General features: G+C 35.1%; 1 protein-coding gene across 3 annotated transcripts in view; it reads right to left on the bottom strand.

Moving 5' to 3' along the window:
• Positions 1-20,470, bottom strand: part of ATRNL1 (attractin like 1) — a 488,525-nt gene that overhangs the window by 275,732 nt on the left and 192,323 nt on the right. For all 3 annotated transcript variants that reach the window (XM_082052467.1, XM_082052468.1, XM_082052469.1), the window contains 3 exons: positions 17,474-17,568; positions 16,797-16,875; positions 15,396-15,553 (listed from right to left, as the gene is read on the bottom strand). In XM_082052467.1, coding sequence (XP_081908593.1) covers positions 15,396-15,553; positions 16,797-16,875; positions 17,474-17,568 — 332 coding nt within the window. The remainder of the gene's footprint in view (positions 1-15,395; positions 15,554-16,796; positions 16,876-17,473; positions 17,569-20,470) is intronic.

The raw sequence follows: 20,470 nt of genomic DNA, 5'->3' as shown, positions 1-20,470 counted from the left end.
AGTGTGCTGAGCTGGGTAAATCAAAGGCTGATAGGGAATATGATTGCCATGGATAAATACACAAAAGGGAGTAAACACCAGGAAGAATAAAGAGCTATTGAAGTAATAGAAGATGGCTGTACAATAACAAATATGTAGAAAACGAATTATTACATTCATGGACATAACAGAGCTTTGTGGAAATACTTCAAGTTCAATAGTGAGGAAATCTGCTTTTTAAAACAGATAGATAAATTTATGAACATGTTTGCTTGCAACATCAGCTAACATCACCTTGATGACAGAAAAGGTTCCTGCCAGCCCTAAGCTTATGTTCCTATCAATGAGGTGACAGAAGATGACTTCAATGTTCCATGTGTGTTTGCAAGCCCTGGAGCCCAGCACATAAAACTTGCGGCCCTTCACTTTCTGTAAATTACTAAATACATTGGCAGTTAGTGAAAAGTAAGTAAAATTTATTTTAATGAAAAGATTAATAATGGAATCAAATCTTGGAGAGACTAATGCTTAGTATGCATGAAAACCAAGGACCGAGAAGTTACTGTATGCTTCCTTTCTACATTTTCTTTGCACACATCATTTGAGACATTGTACAGGTCACAATAATTAACACAGAAGATTAATACAACATTTAAATTTGCCCAGCTCATAAGAAGAGCCAAAATAAAACCAAGTAAGACAAAGGATTGTCAAAAGAACAGGGTGATCATATCCATGTTCAAGATGTTTTCAAGTAGCCCTTATTTATATGAATTCTAAATAAAATTCAAAGGAAGCAGATGTAAAGAGATGAGTATCAGGCTTTACAATGAAACAAAGGCAAGATCAAGCATATCAGATGAGTGTAATTTTTCCAGCTCTTCAGGATGCCTCTTCTAGTTAGAATGGAGAAGTGAATTGATTACTTTGCAAATAATACAGCTGCAATTGATTTTTTACTACCACTAGCCTGACCACAGATGAATAGAGCTTTAAAAAGGATTTTCCAAACAAATGAAGTTCTGTGGTTAATGCCCACAGAATATAAATGAAGTGTTATTAGTTAGGGAAAAGAAAAAAAAAAAAAATCAGTGTAATCATTTTACAAAAAAAGCATTATCAGCTTACAGTAGTTAATACAGGTGTGATGCAAATGAAATAGTTCTTCACATTTCCTAATGCCTAAAGAGAAAGCAACAGCTAAGGAAAAATCTATTCTTTCTTATACACATGGGATTTAACCACAAGAGTGTTAATATAGCTGTTACTTAGGGAAGAACACACATCTTTTGTTATATTCCCACTGAAGAGCTGACATAAGCACTTCAAAGAATGCCACTGAATGCCTTCGATTTGGCGTGGACTCAGTGATACAGCTACACCACAGTCATGTTAATGAGCAATGCTCATCCCCAACAGGAAAGCAGAGCCAAAGGTTTCCTTCTAAACCTTTTGAATATACATATTATGAATACTTTCTCCACTGACATCTCACCACCAACTTTGCAAAGATTAACAATTAAAAACTGTAAAGCTTCCACCCTTCTATTTCAGTTTAAATATTGCTTTACTCTATATTTCGCCTTCTTTATTGTTGCTGCTACTGGAGATGTATCCTTTATCCTTTTTCTTTCTGATCCTTTTTGTGTACACACAAGCACTGTTAAATTTTCCATAAAGGAATGTATATTTAAATAATCATATGCCCAAAATGGGGTGGGAATGCACCACAAGTTGAATAAGGACAATGATTATGCTACACAGGAAAGATATCAGTTGAAAAGAAAGATCAAATTGGAAAGGCACTTCATATGTTATGCTCTATACAATGGATGTGGCTTGTAACTACCAGTATCACAAAGTCCCCTCCATGGTAAGAGTTACAAGTTTCTCAGGTGGTTTTGGGAAAGGAACATCTGACTGCATCACCTTCAAGCATTACATGTTAATACACCTACACAGGCATAATAAGAAGCTTATAGTCTTGAAAGCAGCTACTCGGTGGAACAACAAAAGGGAAAAATAAAGATCTGTCAGGATAAAATTTAAAACTAGATTTATCTCAGAAAATAGTGTTCACACATTTTGTTTTGGTGATGATTGGAATTATTGTCCACAACAACCACATCTCATTCTGTCTTAGGAGGCTATCCAGATGCCATTTGAGTAATATTTTTTTCTTCAAGAAGGCAGATATAAATATGGACCTAAAAAGGCCTAACAACTGGATAAATACCAAAATAAACCATCTTCTATTTCTTCTAAATAATTACCTCAAGATTTATAACCATTTTCATTATTTTTAAATCCTTGGGGTTAGAAGGACTTACAAGGACAATGCACTGAATTGCACTGAATTCCTGGGATTCATCTTTATGTTTTCTTTAAATTCACTGAGCTCACATTTTACCACATAGTAATAAGTCATTAATTTTGAAAGTCTTTAGAAGAGTGCAAAGAAAGGACCTTATCGTCGTGTCCAACTACCAAATGGGTAGAATGCGGAGAAAGCAGAGTCAGAGCCTTCTCAGGAGTGCACAGAAAGAGGGTTAGATACAATGGACATAAACTGCAAGATGAGATACAAAGGAAAAAACTGACTGGACAAGGATGTGAGCAATCAGATGTAACTTTGGAGTTAGCCCTGCTCTGAGCAGGGAGTTGGACTGGAAACCTTCAGAGGTTCTTCCAACAGAAACGATTCTGTGTTTCCCGAACTCAGGACTTCTGTATCCACAGCAAGTGCATTTTGTGCTGTATCTATAGTAATTTGATGAAGAAACCCAATATGAACCACCTCTGTTAGAGGTAACTAATACAAAACTTGGTTATCAGTGAAAATTAGTCATTTCTGTAAAACTCTCATTTGTACATAGCAGAGAATTTCTCAGACACTACCATTGGGAATACAAGAAAAATAAAATTACCTTAAATGAAAACAATTCAAAGCCTGCACAAAGACGGTATTATGAGACAAAGGAGTAATGATGATTCTATATACATACAAACAGCTTTTATTTCACTCATTTGAGAATATCTGACAGCTTGAATGGTTTTTCGCTACCTGGACTGCTAGTTAATATGGCAATTTTAACAAGATTGCAATCTGTAACAACGGCAGACTTGCATATTTTTCTTGTCACAGTAAAGAATAATAATAAGAGGAAAAGACAAGAAAGTAAAATGAGGACATCACAGAACAAGAAGAAAAAAGGAAGCAAAGGCAGAAGATTCACCTTCCCCCAGTTTTGTGTAAACTGTGTTCATCAGGGGGTAACAGAATAAAAGAACTACAAATGAAATTCGAGTAAGATAAATAATAACGTAGGAATAGAGTAAAAATTAATTTTATCAATTTTAAGAATATATGCATTCAAAATAAGTATTATATAATCAGTAGTTGTTACATGTTTTCACAGGAGATTAATACTCACCTATTCATACCTACACAGACCATCCCTATCAACATACATAGCAATACAATACAAGTAAACAGAGCCTCGACTTCTGGATATTTTTCTGTTTGTACATACAAAGTGATTGTATTAATTCTTCTGGCAAAAGTGCCACTTTGAGAAATTTGAATAATACAAATACAACATGGCATGTATTAAACTTTAGTTAAAGCGAAATGTAATTGCCAATAGATATACACATTTGTGCAAATGTATTTCTAATGCAAGGCACAGTGAGATACTTGGATCTTTGTTTTCTAGTGTTATTTAGAGCTTTTGTCAATAAGTGGCAAGAAAACACTATCATTATTAATATATATTTTATTTGGCATGCTGAGGGAAGGAAATGAAAATAATAGGTCACTTTTACCAAGCCATTTGAACGGGAGAATAAGGGGAAGGTAAAAAAAATAAACCTGCCTTTGACAGCATAAACGTGGAATCATAGAATGAAGATCATTCCCAAGGATGCTATTCTAAACTCAGTGACACTGAAAACCATTTGAGGTTATGATAGATTATCATTAAATTCCCAATGCTGTGGTGAAAGGGCTACTGTAATACTGAATGCAGAGAAAAGGTTGGACTGGAGTCACAAGAAGGAAGAGCTGGAAAGGTGGTGCTGAGGTTGCTTTGCCTGCTTCAGGAGTGAAGTGTGGTCCATGGGGGAGCTGCTGAAAACCACCTTTTTCTGCCCCCTCAGGCACATCATGCACCCTGTATGTGAAACAGATGTAATCATGCTTGGAAAAGCACATCCAGTTCCAGCATCCATAATTCCCAAGGGATACTGAAATACTGGAGGGTTCAAGGAAAAGCCACAAGAATGAGAGTAAGACTGGAGAAAAGCTGAAGAAAAGGTGATGGAGTATTCTATTTACAACATCAGCACATCTTTTATAGAAAGAAGCTCTTCTTTCTAACATAAAATTATGCTTCAAGACTAGCCTGTGGAAAGCTACACTTACCATGAATCACGTGGCGATAATTAACAGTCAGAACTATTCAGTAGGAGTCTAGTGTGTGTCCAATTTCTACATTTCCAGAAAAGTGAAGACTGCATTTTTTATTTTTTTTTAATATAAGGTGTAGTTCAAACAGCAATTAATTTGTGAAAACCTATGCTTTAGTTCATGCCTCATTTTGGATTATGATCACAGCAGCCCCTTCTGGATTTATCATCTATGAGATATAACACCGAGGTAACAATAAAATCAGGTGCTTACATGAAGAAGTAATGACAAATAACTAATGTACTTAAAGCTAGATTTCAGAAAAAGTACATGACCTGCAAGCTCTCCACCCTCTTGTTTAATATGCTTATCTGGCTATCTTATGCCTGATAGCTGTATGTACTGCCTGTCTGAAGGCACAAAATACGTTTGTCTAATATAGACCAAGCAGTTTGGGGGTTGGTGGGTTTTTTTGTTTGTTGTTTTCTTTCTATTTCTTCAAAATATACGCAGTTAGCCTTCTGATAATAAAGAATTCAAGAATTTTTAAAATAACATCACTACCACAATTTAAAAAGCCTTAAAGCATTTCAAAATCAAAACTAACAAACAACACTTTGTAATGAAGACAAACAGACTAAAGAAGTGAGTGTTCACACTGTAATCTAACAAAGAGCACAGTAGCTGCACATTATCTGCCCAATTAACAGTCAAGTTTGCAGGTCAGAGCTTCTTGCTAAACAAAGAACTTGTGATTCCACCCAACTTCGTACTATTATTTTCTGTTTTGCAGGAATTACATTTGTCGTCTTTCACCTCCTCATGTCTTCACATTGGTCAGCTCAGCTCAAAACACGTAAGCATTAGTTAATCCATGAAGAACCTCAGAACGACTCTGGATTTCAAAATCCTGGAGTCTCACTAAATAATATTTTCATTTCATTATTTCATCATAGAAATTGTTATATTGCCCATATGCTTAAAATATTAACACCTAGTTTTGCAAAAAAAAATAGAGAGACTTTACAACGCCCTCAGACACATGGTGTGAACTGTGGGATTATCATATGCTGGGACAGGAGCTTGACTTGATGATCCTTGTGGGTCCCTTCCAACTCAGGACGTTCTATCATTCTATGATCCCATAACATCAAAAATACTTCAGAAGAGGTCTCAAAGACCAATATAAGACAGCTATGTTCCATTCTCAACGATTGTCTTCTAGTAGCATATATAAAGTTTAACTATTTGCATTTGTCACTGCAGTAACTACTACACATTAGTGTCATCAAAAATACTGATTCATTAAAATAAACATTCTTGAACATGAATGTTTGCTTAATCTAAAGGAGGCCTCCTTGTGCTAAGGATGCTAATGGCCCCTTAGCTTGCTCCTGCAAATGATCTTGCAGATAAGTGTGGGAGATTTGAGGGATTTTCTTGAAGTTAATATGTGGATGGGATTCTATTAGATGGAGATTTGTTATTAAACTAGCCAGGCCCAAAAGAATTTCAAGGCCACCATGGAAAGCTGAAAATACGACGTAAATCAACACACCTATTAGCAGTGAAACTCAGGCACATGGACAGCTCGTGAACATAGACAATATCCAATCAGCTAATGCATGCCTGGAGCATGGACGCGTCATCAGGAAATAACTGCATATATAAGGATGCTTGTTTCTGTAATAAATGGCTTCGCTTGAATTCATATTGGATTGTGCAGAGTCTATGAGTTTTCACCCTTGCAGATGAACAGCCTCAACTTTTGAAGTTTCAGTGCTTTTGGAAAGCTGGGAGATAAAGCCCTCTGCATACTCATCTGTAAGCACCCTACAGTTTCTAGTTAGCTTGTCACGGCCTGAGGAATTAAGATGTGAAGTCCTAAACAAAATCCCAGAGCTGCATTTCCAGTCACTGCTGTCAAGTTTACCTAGAGCTGGAAACTACAGGGTCGCTGGCTCAGAGACAGTTCACCATGACACATCTTGTGGGTTCAGTGCTCCAAAGTCAGATTTAGAGCCTTCAGTTCATGACCATGTGCTGCTGCGGAAGGACAATCCTATGATGTAAATGAGCTCTAGTTTGTATGTTTAGGCAGGGGATCCAGTTAGGCCAAGTACCTTGTAGCTCTGAGTGACAGTTCAGAGCAGCCTGAGCAGCAAAAACATCTGTAAGAAAACGACCCCTGGAAACCCAAGAGCTGCTCTGATTTGAAAACCTGAAACTCCAGTCAGTGTCAGGACCGTCATCATGTTGGTGAGGCTGACAAAATTGTCATCGCTACTCAGCAGATGTGGGGTTCCCGGGAAGCCTACTTCACAAACACCTTATGTTGGAATTTTTAAGTTGATTTTGGTCCTCTGACATTTTGTTTACTAAGAAAAGTTGAAAAGCATCTATTTGGTCTAGTTTAGCACAAATGCAACTTCAAACAAAAATACGAGAAACAGAAATCCCGCACATTGTTCACATCTACAAAATCCTGGTCAAAGAGGGTAACTAAGGTTTCTAGAATGGAAAGTCATAATAAATAGGATGAAAATATCTATTCCCTACCACTATCTTCCTATTTCCATTCTGATTCCCTATGAGCCAAACATTTACTTTCAAATTATTCTGTGTGGGAGCCACTGTATATGACCTTTACAGGCTGCTGCAGTTCAACAAGGCATGGATGTTCTCCTCAGAGAGAATCTTAATCTTTGAAGAGTTTTTTCTTATTATTAAAAAAAGAGACTGGTTTCTATACCCTTTCACATGTTCCCTCCCAAAATCTCAAGATGAGTAATTGATTTATTTTCCTATAGATAATCAAAAATCCTGAACAAATAAAAGCTATCTTCAAGAAATACCTTCTATTTCATTCTGAGTCTTCCAACCACAATTTACTTAATTAAGTAGATAAGGGAAATGGAAATTAGAGAAAAAAATTTCAATATCTACTTACTAAACATCACAGGGAGATAATTTTTACTAGCAAATACTGTATCTATACATCTCTATTGTGTTACAGAGCTACTAGTAGATGGTACCTTGGTCTGTCTGGAAAAGAAAACCCTATACAATTGGCACATCAGTTACATGAGTTCTTATCTCAGACATTTGAATTATACACCAATTAAAACTATGCATCATTGAGGACTAATTATGTCTTACTTAGGTGTTTCAGTTCCCTTAAATCATCAGCTGAACTACTAAGCACTGTATCTGCTTTCTGAGAAATATACCAACTATGTTAAGTATTTACAGATATTCTGGTGGCTCATATTAAACATTTCCAAAGGTAACTAGAAAAAGAAATGTACCAGGGAGAGTCAATAAATTAACATTTTCATTTAGAAGAGTAGAGCAGAGCAGAGCAGAAGTTGTCACAATATAGTTGGCAAACTTCTTCTGGTGTGTTTTAAGACAATTGTTAACAGCTCTATTGTTATTTCTAAAGAAAAAAGGTATAATCTAATCATCAGAAAACATCTCATTTTAGCAATACTTTAGGATTCATGGGAAGCATTTTGGAAAATGCTACATTGCATTTGGGCAGATTAGATTTGGGGGAATGTTATACAATCATATGGTTTATTATCCACTGAATTGGTCTTGCAACTACAAGGAAATAAATTATAGGTACTACAGAGAGTCAATTTTCCAAGGTAAGAATCCACAGATTTCTGGTATTATATTTGATTACCCCAGAAAGAAAAAAGGTAATCATAATTACTGTAACAGTCCACATTTGGGTAGTAATTTTCAACCACTTTAGAGAATGCAATAATTACATGTGTAACAGATACACCTGTAATAATACAACTACAACACAGGATTTTTAATAATGGTATTTAATGTGTTGAAAAACAGAATGAAGCTTAGTTTAAAAATCTATTGCTGAAAGAACTGAATCTTTACCTTCATGCTGCTGTCCCACTGATTTCAATTTTAAAATTATTCTGAACTCCTTCACTTAGTGGCTATAGAGCAAAACCTCTGCTTACACTGAATTGAGAAATAATGAAAACATCTTTTCATACGTTTTAATCAGATATAAGAAACAACTCTATGCAAGATATAAATCTGAATTTTCAGATTTTTTTCTGTCAAACAAACTAAATGTTTCCACTCTGCCACACCCAGAAAGTTAATTAGATGAGCCACTTTGGCAGATTATTGAAGAGCAAATGTATCATGTGTAGCCATGTAATCTGTTACCAAAATCTCTGGTTTTTTAGATATCCATTCTCCTACATTACAATCATCAGATAATTCCCTTGCTGTCCAATTTAATGTCTACAGTCAATGCGTACAGCCTGGCAAAATACTAAATACTATATCTTTCCTTCAGAGTCTTTTCCGAAGCACTGTATACAACTAAATCTGTTGTTTACCTGAATCGCTTCTTTGCTATGTTCAAATAATGAACTTTTATTTGTTTTTCTGCAGTCTCGTGGTCCTAGTAACCTCCTGCTTTTGGCCCAGCAATTTCACATCACTTCCTTCGGATTCTAGTATAGATGTTATCTGGTGCCTAACCTGAGCACATTAAGCTTGAGTTTTGCGTCCAGCTCTGCTGAGGATAATTTTCATAAATATATGCTAATTATTATTATTATCGAGCCTGACTTTATCAATATCATCACGCCTATTGAAAACTAAAGCTAAGTATAAATTTACATTTTGGGTTATACCTCAAGTCATCCATAAACTAACCTACCCTGTACTTTTTTCTGTTCCAAAAAAATGTAATGATGCTTGCAGAACTGTAACTACATGGTGGTTTGGTGGATTTCCCAGGTTCTTGTTCTCTACCATCAAAACTCTTTTCAAGACGGATTTTATATTTACTGTAAGAAAACATCAAAGTCATTTTGGAAGCTAACATATCCACTTCATCATCAATACCTGTTTAGTGTTTCAAGAATTATAGTGTCTTCACACATAGCTATATGCAGTTACTCAGCAGCCTCCATGAAAACCATTAAGGCACTTAGAAATTGAATCATTCACCATAAATCATAGAGATTAGATTTAGGTGTGCGATCACTGACAGGAGGAGGCTCTGTACAAGCACAGCTACATGTGGATAAATACACATTTTCCAACCAAAGACTCCAGAATCAGGACCTTTGTAATATTTGGTAAGGTTTTAAAAATAAAAAAGCTCTGATCTTTATTTCTTAATTTAATAATTAGGTTTGTGCTGCTGCTGTAACTTCTACTGGCAGTGACTGACAAGTTTTTACTTTTTGGAGCTTTTACAACATAAGTCATTCACGAATATTAAAAATTCAAAACGAACTCCAAAACAACAACAACAACAAGCTGTAATAAATTATGCTACACAGTAAATTTTATTACAAGGATAGATACGCTTCTTGATTTACATTACACTCCTTTTCAGTTGCTACAGGCAGGCTATTAACAGGGGAAAGAAAATCAATTCTGAAACAGGAGCCACTAAGCTGAAAGAACACTAGTTTCCCTTTAAAGAAAAACCCATGAAAATGTATATATGAAGTAGTTTTGATTAATTGTTGTGCTACATACAAATAAAATGTAAATCTTACCATAATTCATTATACTGTTCTGGCGTACAAACTAATACAGGGTGCCAAAGATAGTTTTCCTCAGAAAAAAACAGTGCAGAAAAAAAAAGAACCCAACAATATGCTACTAAAGCTTGTAGTAGACTTGTTCAAGAATAATTAAATTCCTTCTTTCCAACACAATTGGGCATTCTACATGTGCACTAACATTACGTCTAACTTCACTGTAACAATAATTGTTCTATGCTATGGAAACTTGTAAGGGATTAACTGTTCTCTGATCAAAAGTTAATAACATGATTTTTTTTTCATTAAATACAAACCTCATTTTGTGAGGTAGTGCTTTGCTGAGGTTGAACTTTATAATTTAAACTGGCCCTCCCAATTAAAACTCAGACACTTGTGATCCTTTCATTTACACTTTAGGGAGGAAAGGAAATAACTGGTAGAACAGTTATTATTATCTCCAGAAATGGGGTTAAAATTGGTAGAAAATTTGTCTGCTCAGGCACAAGTTGAGATCAGACTTAGAAGTTTGACAGATATAAAGAGATATAGGTGCATGAAAGCAGCTGATCCAGAAGCAGAAATGCTATTGTTCTCCTTAGGGACACAGTACGTCAACCAGATAGCCAGGACAGCATTTTAAGGGTATTTGCTTGTTTTGTATGCACTTGCTGCTTCTCAGAATATGGCAGGAACTGATTAAAAAAAAAAAAAAAATAGAATGAAAAAGGAAAGACATCTGTTACCAGCTTCAATGACAAAAATCCCCTGCCGTAAAATTAGTTTCCTGAGACTAAAGAACATGTTGTTACTGCCGGTATTAATATTTGCATAGTTGTCAGAAGCCCATGCTTTATGACTGCTTCAGGGACCACTGACCATTATTTGAGGTGCTGGCTACAGTATGAGTTACTGCTTTTCAATAAATGTTAAAGCCTTCAAATTCCATTACCAGTGGAGTCTGAATTACATCTACTCTCAAAATAAAATAAAAATAAACAGAAACAAGTTATGGGGCTTTGCCACATACTCTGTTCAAAAATCCAGCCTATTTAAGACAACAGCATCTGCTCATGGATTCCTATTTAACAGATATATAAGACATGGTACAGCAAAAGGATTGGGACTACGTCTCAGTCAAATGTAGGGATCATAATTCTGGATGATAAATCATGTCCTTTTACTTGGACATTTGAGCCCTCTAATAACAATGACATTTTATAAAGACTTCCTTCAAGAAAATGCATAAACTACTGTTGCCTATTAAAGTCTGGAACAACTAAGCTTATGGGTCTATATTCATCCTTACTTTCCAGTCAACTCTGCATTACAGGACATGAAAGTGTGGTATAAACTTTTCTAGTAATTCAACCGGAAGATATCCGATATTTGTGTGCCAACATATAACTATTACATACTTCTGAGAAAAACTGGTAGCTCTCTACGTTACACCTGATAACAGGTCTATTTGTGGAAACAGCTCTAAGCTGAAGATGTCCTATATCACCACCTCTTTAACGACCCCTTATGCAACTATGCCATGTTTCTGCTTCTCCTTTGATGTCACGGAAGAAGAGATCTTATAGCTAAATAAAATGCTTTTAGCATCAGCAAGTTTAAATCCAGCATTTTCCCCTGAGGGTTGCAGAGCCCTCTTACTGACTGAGCAGCCAGCTGTGCGCCCATGGCCATTACAGACAGAAGAAGGGTGCTGAGTAATGGCAACCTAGAGTGCAGTTTTCTAAAGAGAGCAGGTTTTCATCTGAAACTGAAAATGTCCTACATAGTTTCTATGATTGGTAAGTAATTCACTGCTATCCAGTGCTGAAGAACTTGTATTCTGAGGTCATTAGGCTCATCAGTAGTTGCTGGCAAAGAGTTACCACAGACCATCTTCAGGAAATTGTTGTATGGACACAACCATCACATATCCTTTTTTCAAAGTCAGGAAATCATATTTCAAAAGAGGTTATTTTGTGTTAGAATGACCGGGGATTTCTCTTAAGATTTAGGAAAAAAAACTCCAAGCTTGCTGAATAGGTAACATGCATAATAAAAGTACTTGAGGAAACAACTGTGAGCCATTGATCGAAATAAACAATCACCTGCTGAGATGTAGAGTTTTCCTGGTAGTCATGAAAATCTTGAAGAGAACTAAAGGTAAAAATAGATACAATAAAGGCAACTGACAGAGAATGAAACTAAATGCCTTGTATAATGAGTGCTCTTCCCTTTCCCATAGAAAATGAAACTGTAAGAGCAGTAACTCCAGATCCAACAGCCAAACATTCCCAATGAAAGACACAAGTGATCACAGCTCCAGTGCCAGCATCACAGGAGGCATAAAAGGAGAGTGATGAAATGCATATCAACAACACAACTGGAAATACCCAATACAAGGGAAGTAAGTTCACTATTTTTGCTTCCTTAGGAACTCATTCTTTATATAATCTATCCTTGACAAGTCACGATGAATAATGTAAATACTGGAGACTGGTACCCAGATTGTATTTGAAAAATGTTACATGGGCTGAAATGAGTATTTAGTCCTCTAGAAAATATTGCATAAAAGGCATGTGCCAAATTTCATGTTGCTATCTTACTTATTCCTATGAACAGCGTACCTCTCAAGGAAGCCACAGCAATTTCCTTAGCTCTAACAGGATTAAATGAAACCTTCAGTGCAGAGATGATATAAAATATCACTACGTTTTTAACCAACATGATCTGACCAATGCAGCATGACTGCATTAGTGGACAGGACCACAATGCAAACAGTTTGGTATCTAAGACCATTTATGCACAGGCCAGCTGCTGTGACATCCAAAGCCCTGCACTAGAACACCAAGCTAACTCGCTAATCACCACAGAAAGGGAAAGGCAGCTAATTTCAGGAGATTAATTTCTAGACTATTTGAAAATTAATCCAGAGCCCATCTAGAATAGTTCCCCATTCCGAACCAAAACTGAAATCCATCATCAATATCTTGACTCTCCTGAGGAGGCCTTTCACTAGTATAACAGTAACATCATTTTTGTAAGAATTATTGTATTTTAAATGGATATTCTCTAATATAGTAATAGACTGATATAAACCACATTTGTATATTGTGAAGGTGAAAGCTGGCATGCTAAGAGATGTAGGTGTAGAAAATCACAAATATTAGAACCGCGAGCCTTGGAAACTTAAGCCTCTGCATAGTGATGAACCATGACTTAACTCTCCTAATCCTAAGTCCCAGGAAGGCTCATATGTTTTTAAAATTTTTATTATATAGAGAAGCATAAAGTTTATATATATTTTTTTAATATATATATATATTTATATCTATTTATATATATTTATATATATTAAAAAAAAAAATCAACTTGTTTTCTCTAAAAAGCTCCCTACTCCATTTATCATTTGAAGATCTCATCTACTGCTAGAGCATCAAACATCAGAAATCTATATGGGTAATGTTGAACTTCAAATATTTCCTTGGAAAAGAACAAATCACAGCATTAAAAAGTTGAGAGCTAAATATAGTCTTGTTGATTTAGGAAGGCAAATACAGAGAACAATATAAACATCCTGAAACAGTTTCTATAATCGAACCTTAGCATTCCTTTTCCACTGCATAAAATTGGAGTGACTGCATCTCTAGATGGAAGAAGCTTTCTATGAAAAATTAGCAGTAGAGGAAAGGAATGCAATACTCAAGCACCATCATCTTTGAGAGAGAACTGTGTAGACAGATGAATTTTAATGTGCCTCAAAAATAATACAACTGTGGCACATAAGGAAAAGTCTGGATAAAAAAAAAAAAAAAGGAAAGAAAGGAAAGAAAGAAAGGAAAGAAAGGAAGGAAAGGAAGGAAAGGAAGGAAAGGAAGGAAAGGAAGGAAAGGAAGGAAAGGAAGGAAAGGAAGGAAAGGAAGGAAAGGAAGGAAAGGAAGGAAAGGAAGGAAAGGAAGGAAAGGAAGGAAAGGAAGGAAAGGAAGGAAAGGAAGGAAAGGAAGGAAAGGAAGGAGGGATGTAACCAATGATCAGGGATTCCATTCATCAAGCATTAAACATATTGCCATTCAGGTGTCATACCACAGTGGAAACAGCACAGGAAGGAGACGCAATCTGCCGACATCTGACAAAGAGTTGCACGTCTTAGGAATACGTCACCTTAATAACATTTTTCTTATAATGATGACATAGGCACCTTCCAATCTGAAGGTGAAGGGAATGTGTAATGTATTTACAGCCTCAATTGCTTCATGGATTTGTTTAGGAAAGCTATTTGGCAATTGAGGTTGTTCTGTCTTTAGAAAGTGGGAATGGTGACTGTAAAAAATACTGCTAATATGAAGAGTAAAAAAAAGCAGTTAACCTTCAGGGTTATTTTATATGAAACACTACATGCATAAATGTTAATAAGTTCCACAAATTAATCCTTCAACACTCTGTAACACTTTTATTTACAGTTAACATTCATTTATTATTAAGAAATGTCTAGCTTTACTTAACATAACACTGTGATAGTATTTCTCTGTCAGTTTACTTAGAATATGACTGCTTTAACCCAGGAGGCTCATTAGAAAATGACTTTGTCGTATCTATATCTATATCTATCTATCTGTATAATATATACATATAAAACAGGCTCTGGATCTTACAAAAACAGGGTGTTTTTTTTTTCCCCACCAAAATAGAAATCTGTACAATACTTGTAATTATGGATAACTGGCAAGAATCTTGTTGCAGTGTCCTGAGCAAATCACTACGAATGATGAAATTTTATTATCATTTTAACAAAACAATTTTTAAGAATCAATTTTGTAAGGGAGCTATAGGTGAAAGCTGGTCATCCACATTAAGAGCTCCTTGATTGGTGCAGGGGACTGTTGTAGTAATGGTAACTATCAATACTGCTGAAACTTGGGGGGGGAAGGGGTGTTTAGCGAGAGAAAAACAAAACAAAACAGCACAAAACAACTGTCATTGCATTGATTTTTTTTGAGTTTGCCATTGCACAGTGACTATTTCAGAAAACAGTCAGTTAAATTGATTGCAATGAATTCAAATAATATAAATTCTAACCAAATACACTTAACGTTCACTGAAGTCTGTCAAATTGCAATATGATATAGATATTCAACCTTTAAGAAAATCAGAGTCTAAGAAAGGTTATACACAGATAGCTAAGTACATACATATTTGTATGCCCTCCTTTACATATACGTCAAAATGCATATGATACATTACAAATAAACATTTATGTTCAATAATTTTAATTTCAGATTTGAAAATCAACAGTCTGAAGTCTGAGTTGCTATGGAAAACACAAGCATCATCATACAATTCTTATACACAGAAAATACAGCATACAAATAATAATATTTGCATACTTTCTGTGTGAGTGAAAATGTGAAATTCAATGTAAAGCTAAGACATCAACATCTTTATAAGAACAAAACAGTCATACTAACCTGTATTTTGATTGGCCAGGAGAAATTGCTGACATAGACATAGAAAGTGATGTTTGGGTTGCTCCGAAAATTAAATTTTTCACAGGAAAAGCTATCTCTGTATTCCTTAATATTAGCCTTAGAAACAACAGGAATCTCTTCTCCAGATATTGTTCCAGCTAAAGAAAAACAAAACAAAACAAAAAAACCCACACACACCATGTGTAGATATATATTTATGAATTTATGACAAGCATTAATTATCATTAAATATGCCAAAGTAAATCTGCATAACAAACTTAAATTCTTGAATTACTTTTTGTGTCTTCATTCTACAACTTTAATAATCCTTTATTATGGGAGGTATTCCACATACACAAGGAGAATTCACAGAAACTCTTACTCCGGTTTCAAGTGGTTATGAGTGAACCATAAAACAGGTAGAAGTTTCATGAATTTTAGAAGAAAGTTGTTATGGTCAACTAGGTAGATATGCTTCCCTCTAGTACTTTACATTCCACTTCAATAAAAACTCATAGGTTAATAAAGCATAAAAGTGTATTTGTCTACCTCTTACATTATTTATGTAGAGTTTTAATTGTTTATGAAATCTTTAATAACATACTTCCTAATAAACACATCAGTTTTTGCAAATATATAAGTGACTGTGCTAAGTTAAAATAAAGGAATAGATAGAATTTACTAACTATGGTACATTAAAATACTTCAGAATTACATTGATGAAGAAATTCATGAGTTTATGTAAGACAAAGTCTGAACCTTGCCTAAAAAACTTCTGTTTGGGTTTATTTTTTTTTAGGACAATTTCATTTTAAGCATCATGCTTCTCCTTGGATGTGTTTTCAGAAAGTCAATAGAACCAATTCAGAGAAACTGTCTAAATAAAGATTTTCTTCTTATTAAAACAAAGAAGAGTAGTGGGGTTCAAAGTTGGAGGAAAATAGATAAGCGGCTCCTTTTATCAGCATACACAGAAGAACTTTATTGTTTGATATCAATGTTAAGGTTAATAATTAAAATTTTAGCTTGAACACTAGAACAAAGAAATTAAAATCTCAGTCTCTGCAGTAGTTAAGGCAGCAATTTATCTTAATTAAAATCACAGCATTTCATAACGCTATTATTTTAAAAATTTAAATAGACTACAAGCTTTTACTACCAAAGTGATTTTAATTGAATAGGAGAGAAAGTTAACATATTAATGAAGCTTTGTTCAGATTGCAAATTATCATCTGAGGTTTAAATAATATAATTAATAATAGCATAATGATAATGGCAAAAGAACACATTTGGTAAAGTTTTATTATCAAAATTAGCAACAAAGAGACAATCAGGTTAAAATAGCTTAAAGGATCATGAAATCACATGGGAACAAGTCATCATACCAAAGTTCACCCTCACCTGTAGAACCAATAGACCATGTAATATTGAGGTTGAAGTTGTTTGATGCATTAATTGATATATCCAGATTTTTATTTGACTGGATAAAAAAAAAAGAAAGAAAATATATTGAACTTAACAAAATATACCGAGTGTATTGAATATACCACTATTGCACATAATTGAATACAGCCTTTTAATCATCTTCTCTTTTTCATTTTAAACGTAAATGGCAATAATTCAGAGGCAAAGGCAATCCTATGTTTTGCTTCAGTAAGAACAGGGTACAAGTAAGCATATAACTACACTAGTCATCTTTTCAGATTGTGATAAAAATAATGAAATAATTTTCTTCATAAACTCAAGAAAATACATGGCAAATGGCTACATTTTAATTAAAATTCAAAAATTACTTCTCATCTGTTAATAAAGATTTCTTAACTGAAGTTATACTCCTTTAATTAAGCTCAGAAAGATACCAAAACTTGTTAACTATGAGAACAAAAATAAAACACTTATAAAATGCTAATAAGTACATCTACCATTTAGAAACTTTCTCAATGAATACACTGAAATAATTTCCAGTTTTCAAAAGATTCAAAAATATAGGCACTTGGCAAACCTTTCATCATAGTCAAATCCAATGGAAATCTTGATCATGACTCTCCAAAGCTTATCTAAAGCTAGTATTTTCTTACCTGTTCTGGATTTGCTATAAAGTTTATGGCAGTGTGATGGCGATCATCCTCTTGTAATAAACTGAAGGTAAACTGGTAATCAATCAAAAGGCTGTCTGTGGGCAAAACAGGAATTAAAACTAAAATAGATTCAAGTGTATCCATATTAATGAGATGTTATGTAAGCAGCTAAAAAATTACCATTCACTTTTATTTTAAAAAGCATGGAGTCATCTACAAGTCAGAATTATTCACATGCATCCCACTGTTTAAGTATTTGCACTATAATATCTTGAAGTAATTAAAAAAAAACTCAAGTGGAGCAGTAACAACAACAAAACCAATGTAAGAAACAGATTCTATCAGTCAGAGCAGCAATTACACATAACTTGAGTCATTCTTTGTAATTATTCCAAAATACAATATCAAGTATTGGTAGTGTTATCAGGTCCCTCATTTTACTCTGAAATAATTATTCAAATATTCTGTTCAAAATTCATTTAAATATTTTAATTCTACAGGCAAACACTTTACTGTGTTATATAAAACGTTTGCACAGCTACATTCCTGTAACACATCTTAGAATTACCAGGTTTAAAGTTCTGGAAAAAAAGTTGCCTCTATAGCAAAATTATATAGTATGAAGGCATGATGCTATAGTAAATAACATTGCTAATTATAAAACACCACAGTGGAATTTTGAACGGAAATTATGCGGCCAACAAGCATGTCCTTTCTAAGAGATTTAATAAGCAGCAAGTAATACAAACTTCATACAAGAGAAATAAGTGGTGGTTTAGTATTGACCCAAAAAGATGACATTTCCCTTCCAAATGACATTTGTTTTGCTCCGTTTTCTTTCACCCTGTGTCAGGAATGGAGTCTGGCAGGCAGGTCCTGCCATTTCTGGTCCCACACACCAACCAGCAATGCCCTGGTGGCCACCTGAAGTTGGCAAAGGTGCAGAAAGAAAAGGGCCAACCTCAGATGATTCAAACCACACTTAACCCTGCCTGGAAGGAGCAGAAAATTATTGGGACAAGTCAGAAGACCTAAGTTTTGAGCCATCCCATTGTGTTCCTGAAGTTAAGGAATGAGATTAACCCTTAGCTGGGTGATAGCACCAGGAATGACTGAAAAGGAACTTTTCTGTAGGGGGAAGGCCTGGATTTGTCAGGGTGAAGCAGGTTCCCAGTACATCCATAATGTAAGAAAAAGACCCAGTCACCAGGGATGGGTATTGCTGTAATTCATAGAGGCTGCCATGGAGAATCCCAGCAGGTAGCGTTCAGTGCAGTCAGTCAAGAAACAGCAGAGCCCTCAGAGATGTAAACTGTGTCAGCAGATTCATTATCCTTGTGCAACAGACAGTTGTGAACCAGAGGTGGGTGCGGTGGAGTGATTTGATTGCTGGGTTAACAGGGCCAGATTTAACAGAACAAATCTTCTAACTCTTTGACCATTATAGCTCTACAGGGACCAAAAGCTTCTGTTTTTCCTTCTGTGACAGGAAATACCGAGGTGACTCAATCCAGATTATTCTTCTGTGCAAATTAAAACAGGGTTAAGATGCAAGTCATCTTTGATGCTACATCCTATCAAATTGAAGACCTATTTTGATCCCTCTCCTGATGACACTCTACTAGTCACCTACATCATACAAGCTGTGCGTTACAAATAAAAAATATGTGATCATAACAACAAACTCAGTAAACACAAAGAAAGTGAAGGATTAAGTCAAAGCAGGAAAAAGCTGTGTCAGCCTTTTTGGGACTTAGTTCGCTTAGTGCTGACAATCAACTTTTCTGCAGCAACACATTATCTGAAAAAAACACTCTGTTGTGTCTCATGGGAAGCCTGACACAGAAGGAGGGGAAAAAAAGCTTACTCGTCAATGGAGTATGAATTCAGCCCACTGTACTGTCTTAACAGTTAAATAAAATGGTTGTTGTCTTTTTGTTTGGTTGTTTTTTTTACACTGAGTGTGGAAAGAAAATTAAGAAGTTACATGAATGGAATTACCATATACCCCAAAGCTGAAAAGTTCACCTTCTCTATTATTGGCCACGACAGTTCCATTATTCAAATAAGTTGATCTAGATGTCTTAGATAATGAGTTTTGATCAGGTTTTTGCAAGCATATGCAGGTAAAAGATGAATAAATATTAAAAGACCCCATTTATGTATTAATACTACTCTACACTTCTAGAACTATGCAAATCTAATTAATGAAGTCTCATTGACTCCATTAGTAACAGCGTGACATATCAACATATTTAACAGTGAAATTATCGTCACACCAGAACACATTTAAAGGTAGCAGGAAGGCAAAAGATGGCAAGTAGAGATTGACATCCTATTAAAGGAATTATAAATCCTTTAATAATCATGAGTAAGAAGGCCAAAAGGCTAGGAATTATATATAGATATTCTAAATCTCCTGATCTGGTCAGCTTGGGGTCCCACAAAATACAAGTGACTGCTTTAGCAAATAGAGTTACTGTAAATGTGTGATGGACACATGCACTCCTATGGAAATTCTGGCTACAGGATGCAAGAAGCAGTGCCTTCTGGGCAAGATATTGTCAACGTGCTCAAAATACATGGAAAAAGACTATTTTATAATGCCATAGTCATCTTCTAAGCCCATATTTTGCCCTCTCAGAGATGCAGAGTATCAGTCAAAGACCAGCACTGATATACAATTAACATCATAAGGCAAAACTGGGAACAGACATGGGACTCTTGTCTTTCCATGATATGACCAGCTTTTCACTTTCAAACTTTCTGGTTGGCCAACCTATTCTGATTGCCTGGACCTATTCCTAAACTACACATCCCAAATCTCTGGAAGGCTCTAAAGCTAGATTTTATTAGAATATAAATTAGTAGAACTAATTTAAGCGGAAATTTAAAGTGAGACTGGAAATTAAAAGAGATTGTAAAGAAGTCTCTCCTTTATCTATTGGATCCTGCTGCTGTCTGTCTCACTCTCCTTCCTCCTTCTCTCCATGTGTT

The sequence above is a fragment of the Streptopelia decaocto genome, assembly GCF_964273445.1.
Source record: "Streptopelia decaocto genome assembly, chromosome: 5".
NCBI lineage: Eukaryota > Metazoa > Chordata > Aves > Columbiformes > Columbidae > Streptopelia > Streptopelia decaocto.
The sequence above is the reverse complement of the archived record's forward strand: the minus strand, read 5'-3'. Positions and strand labels throughout refer to the sequence as shown.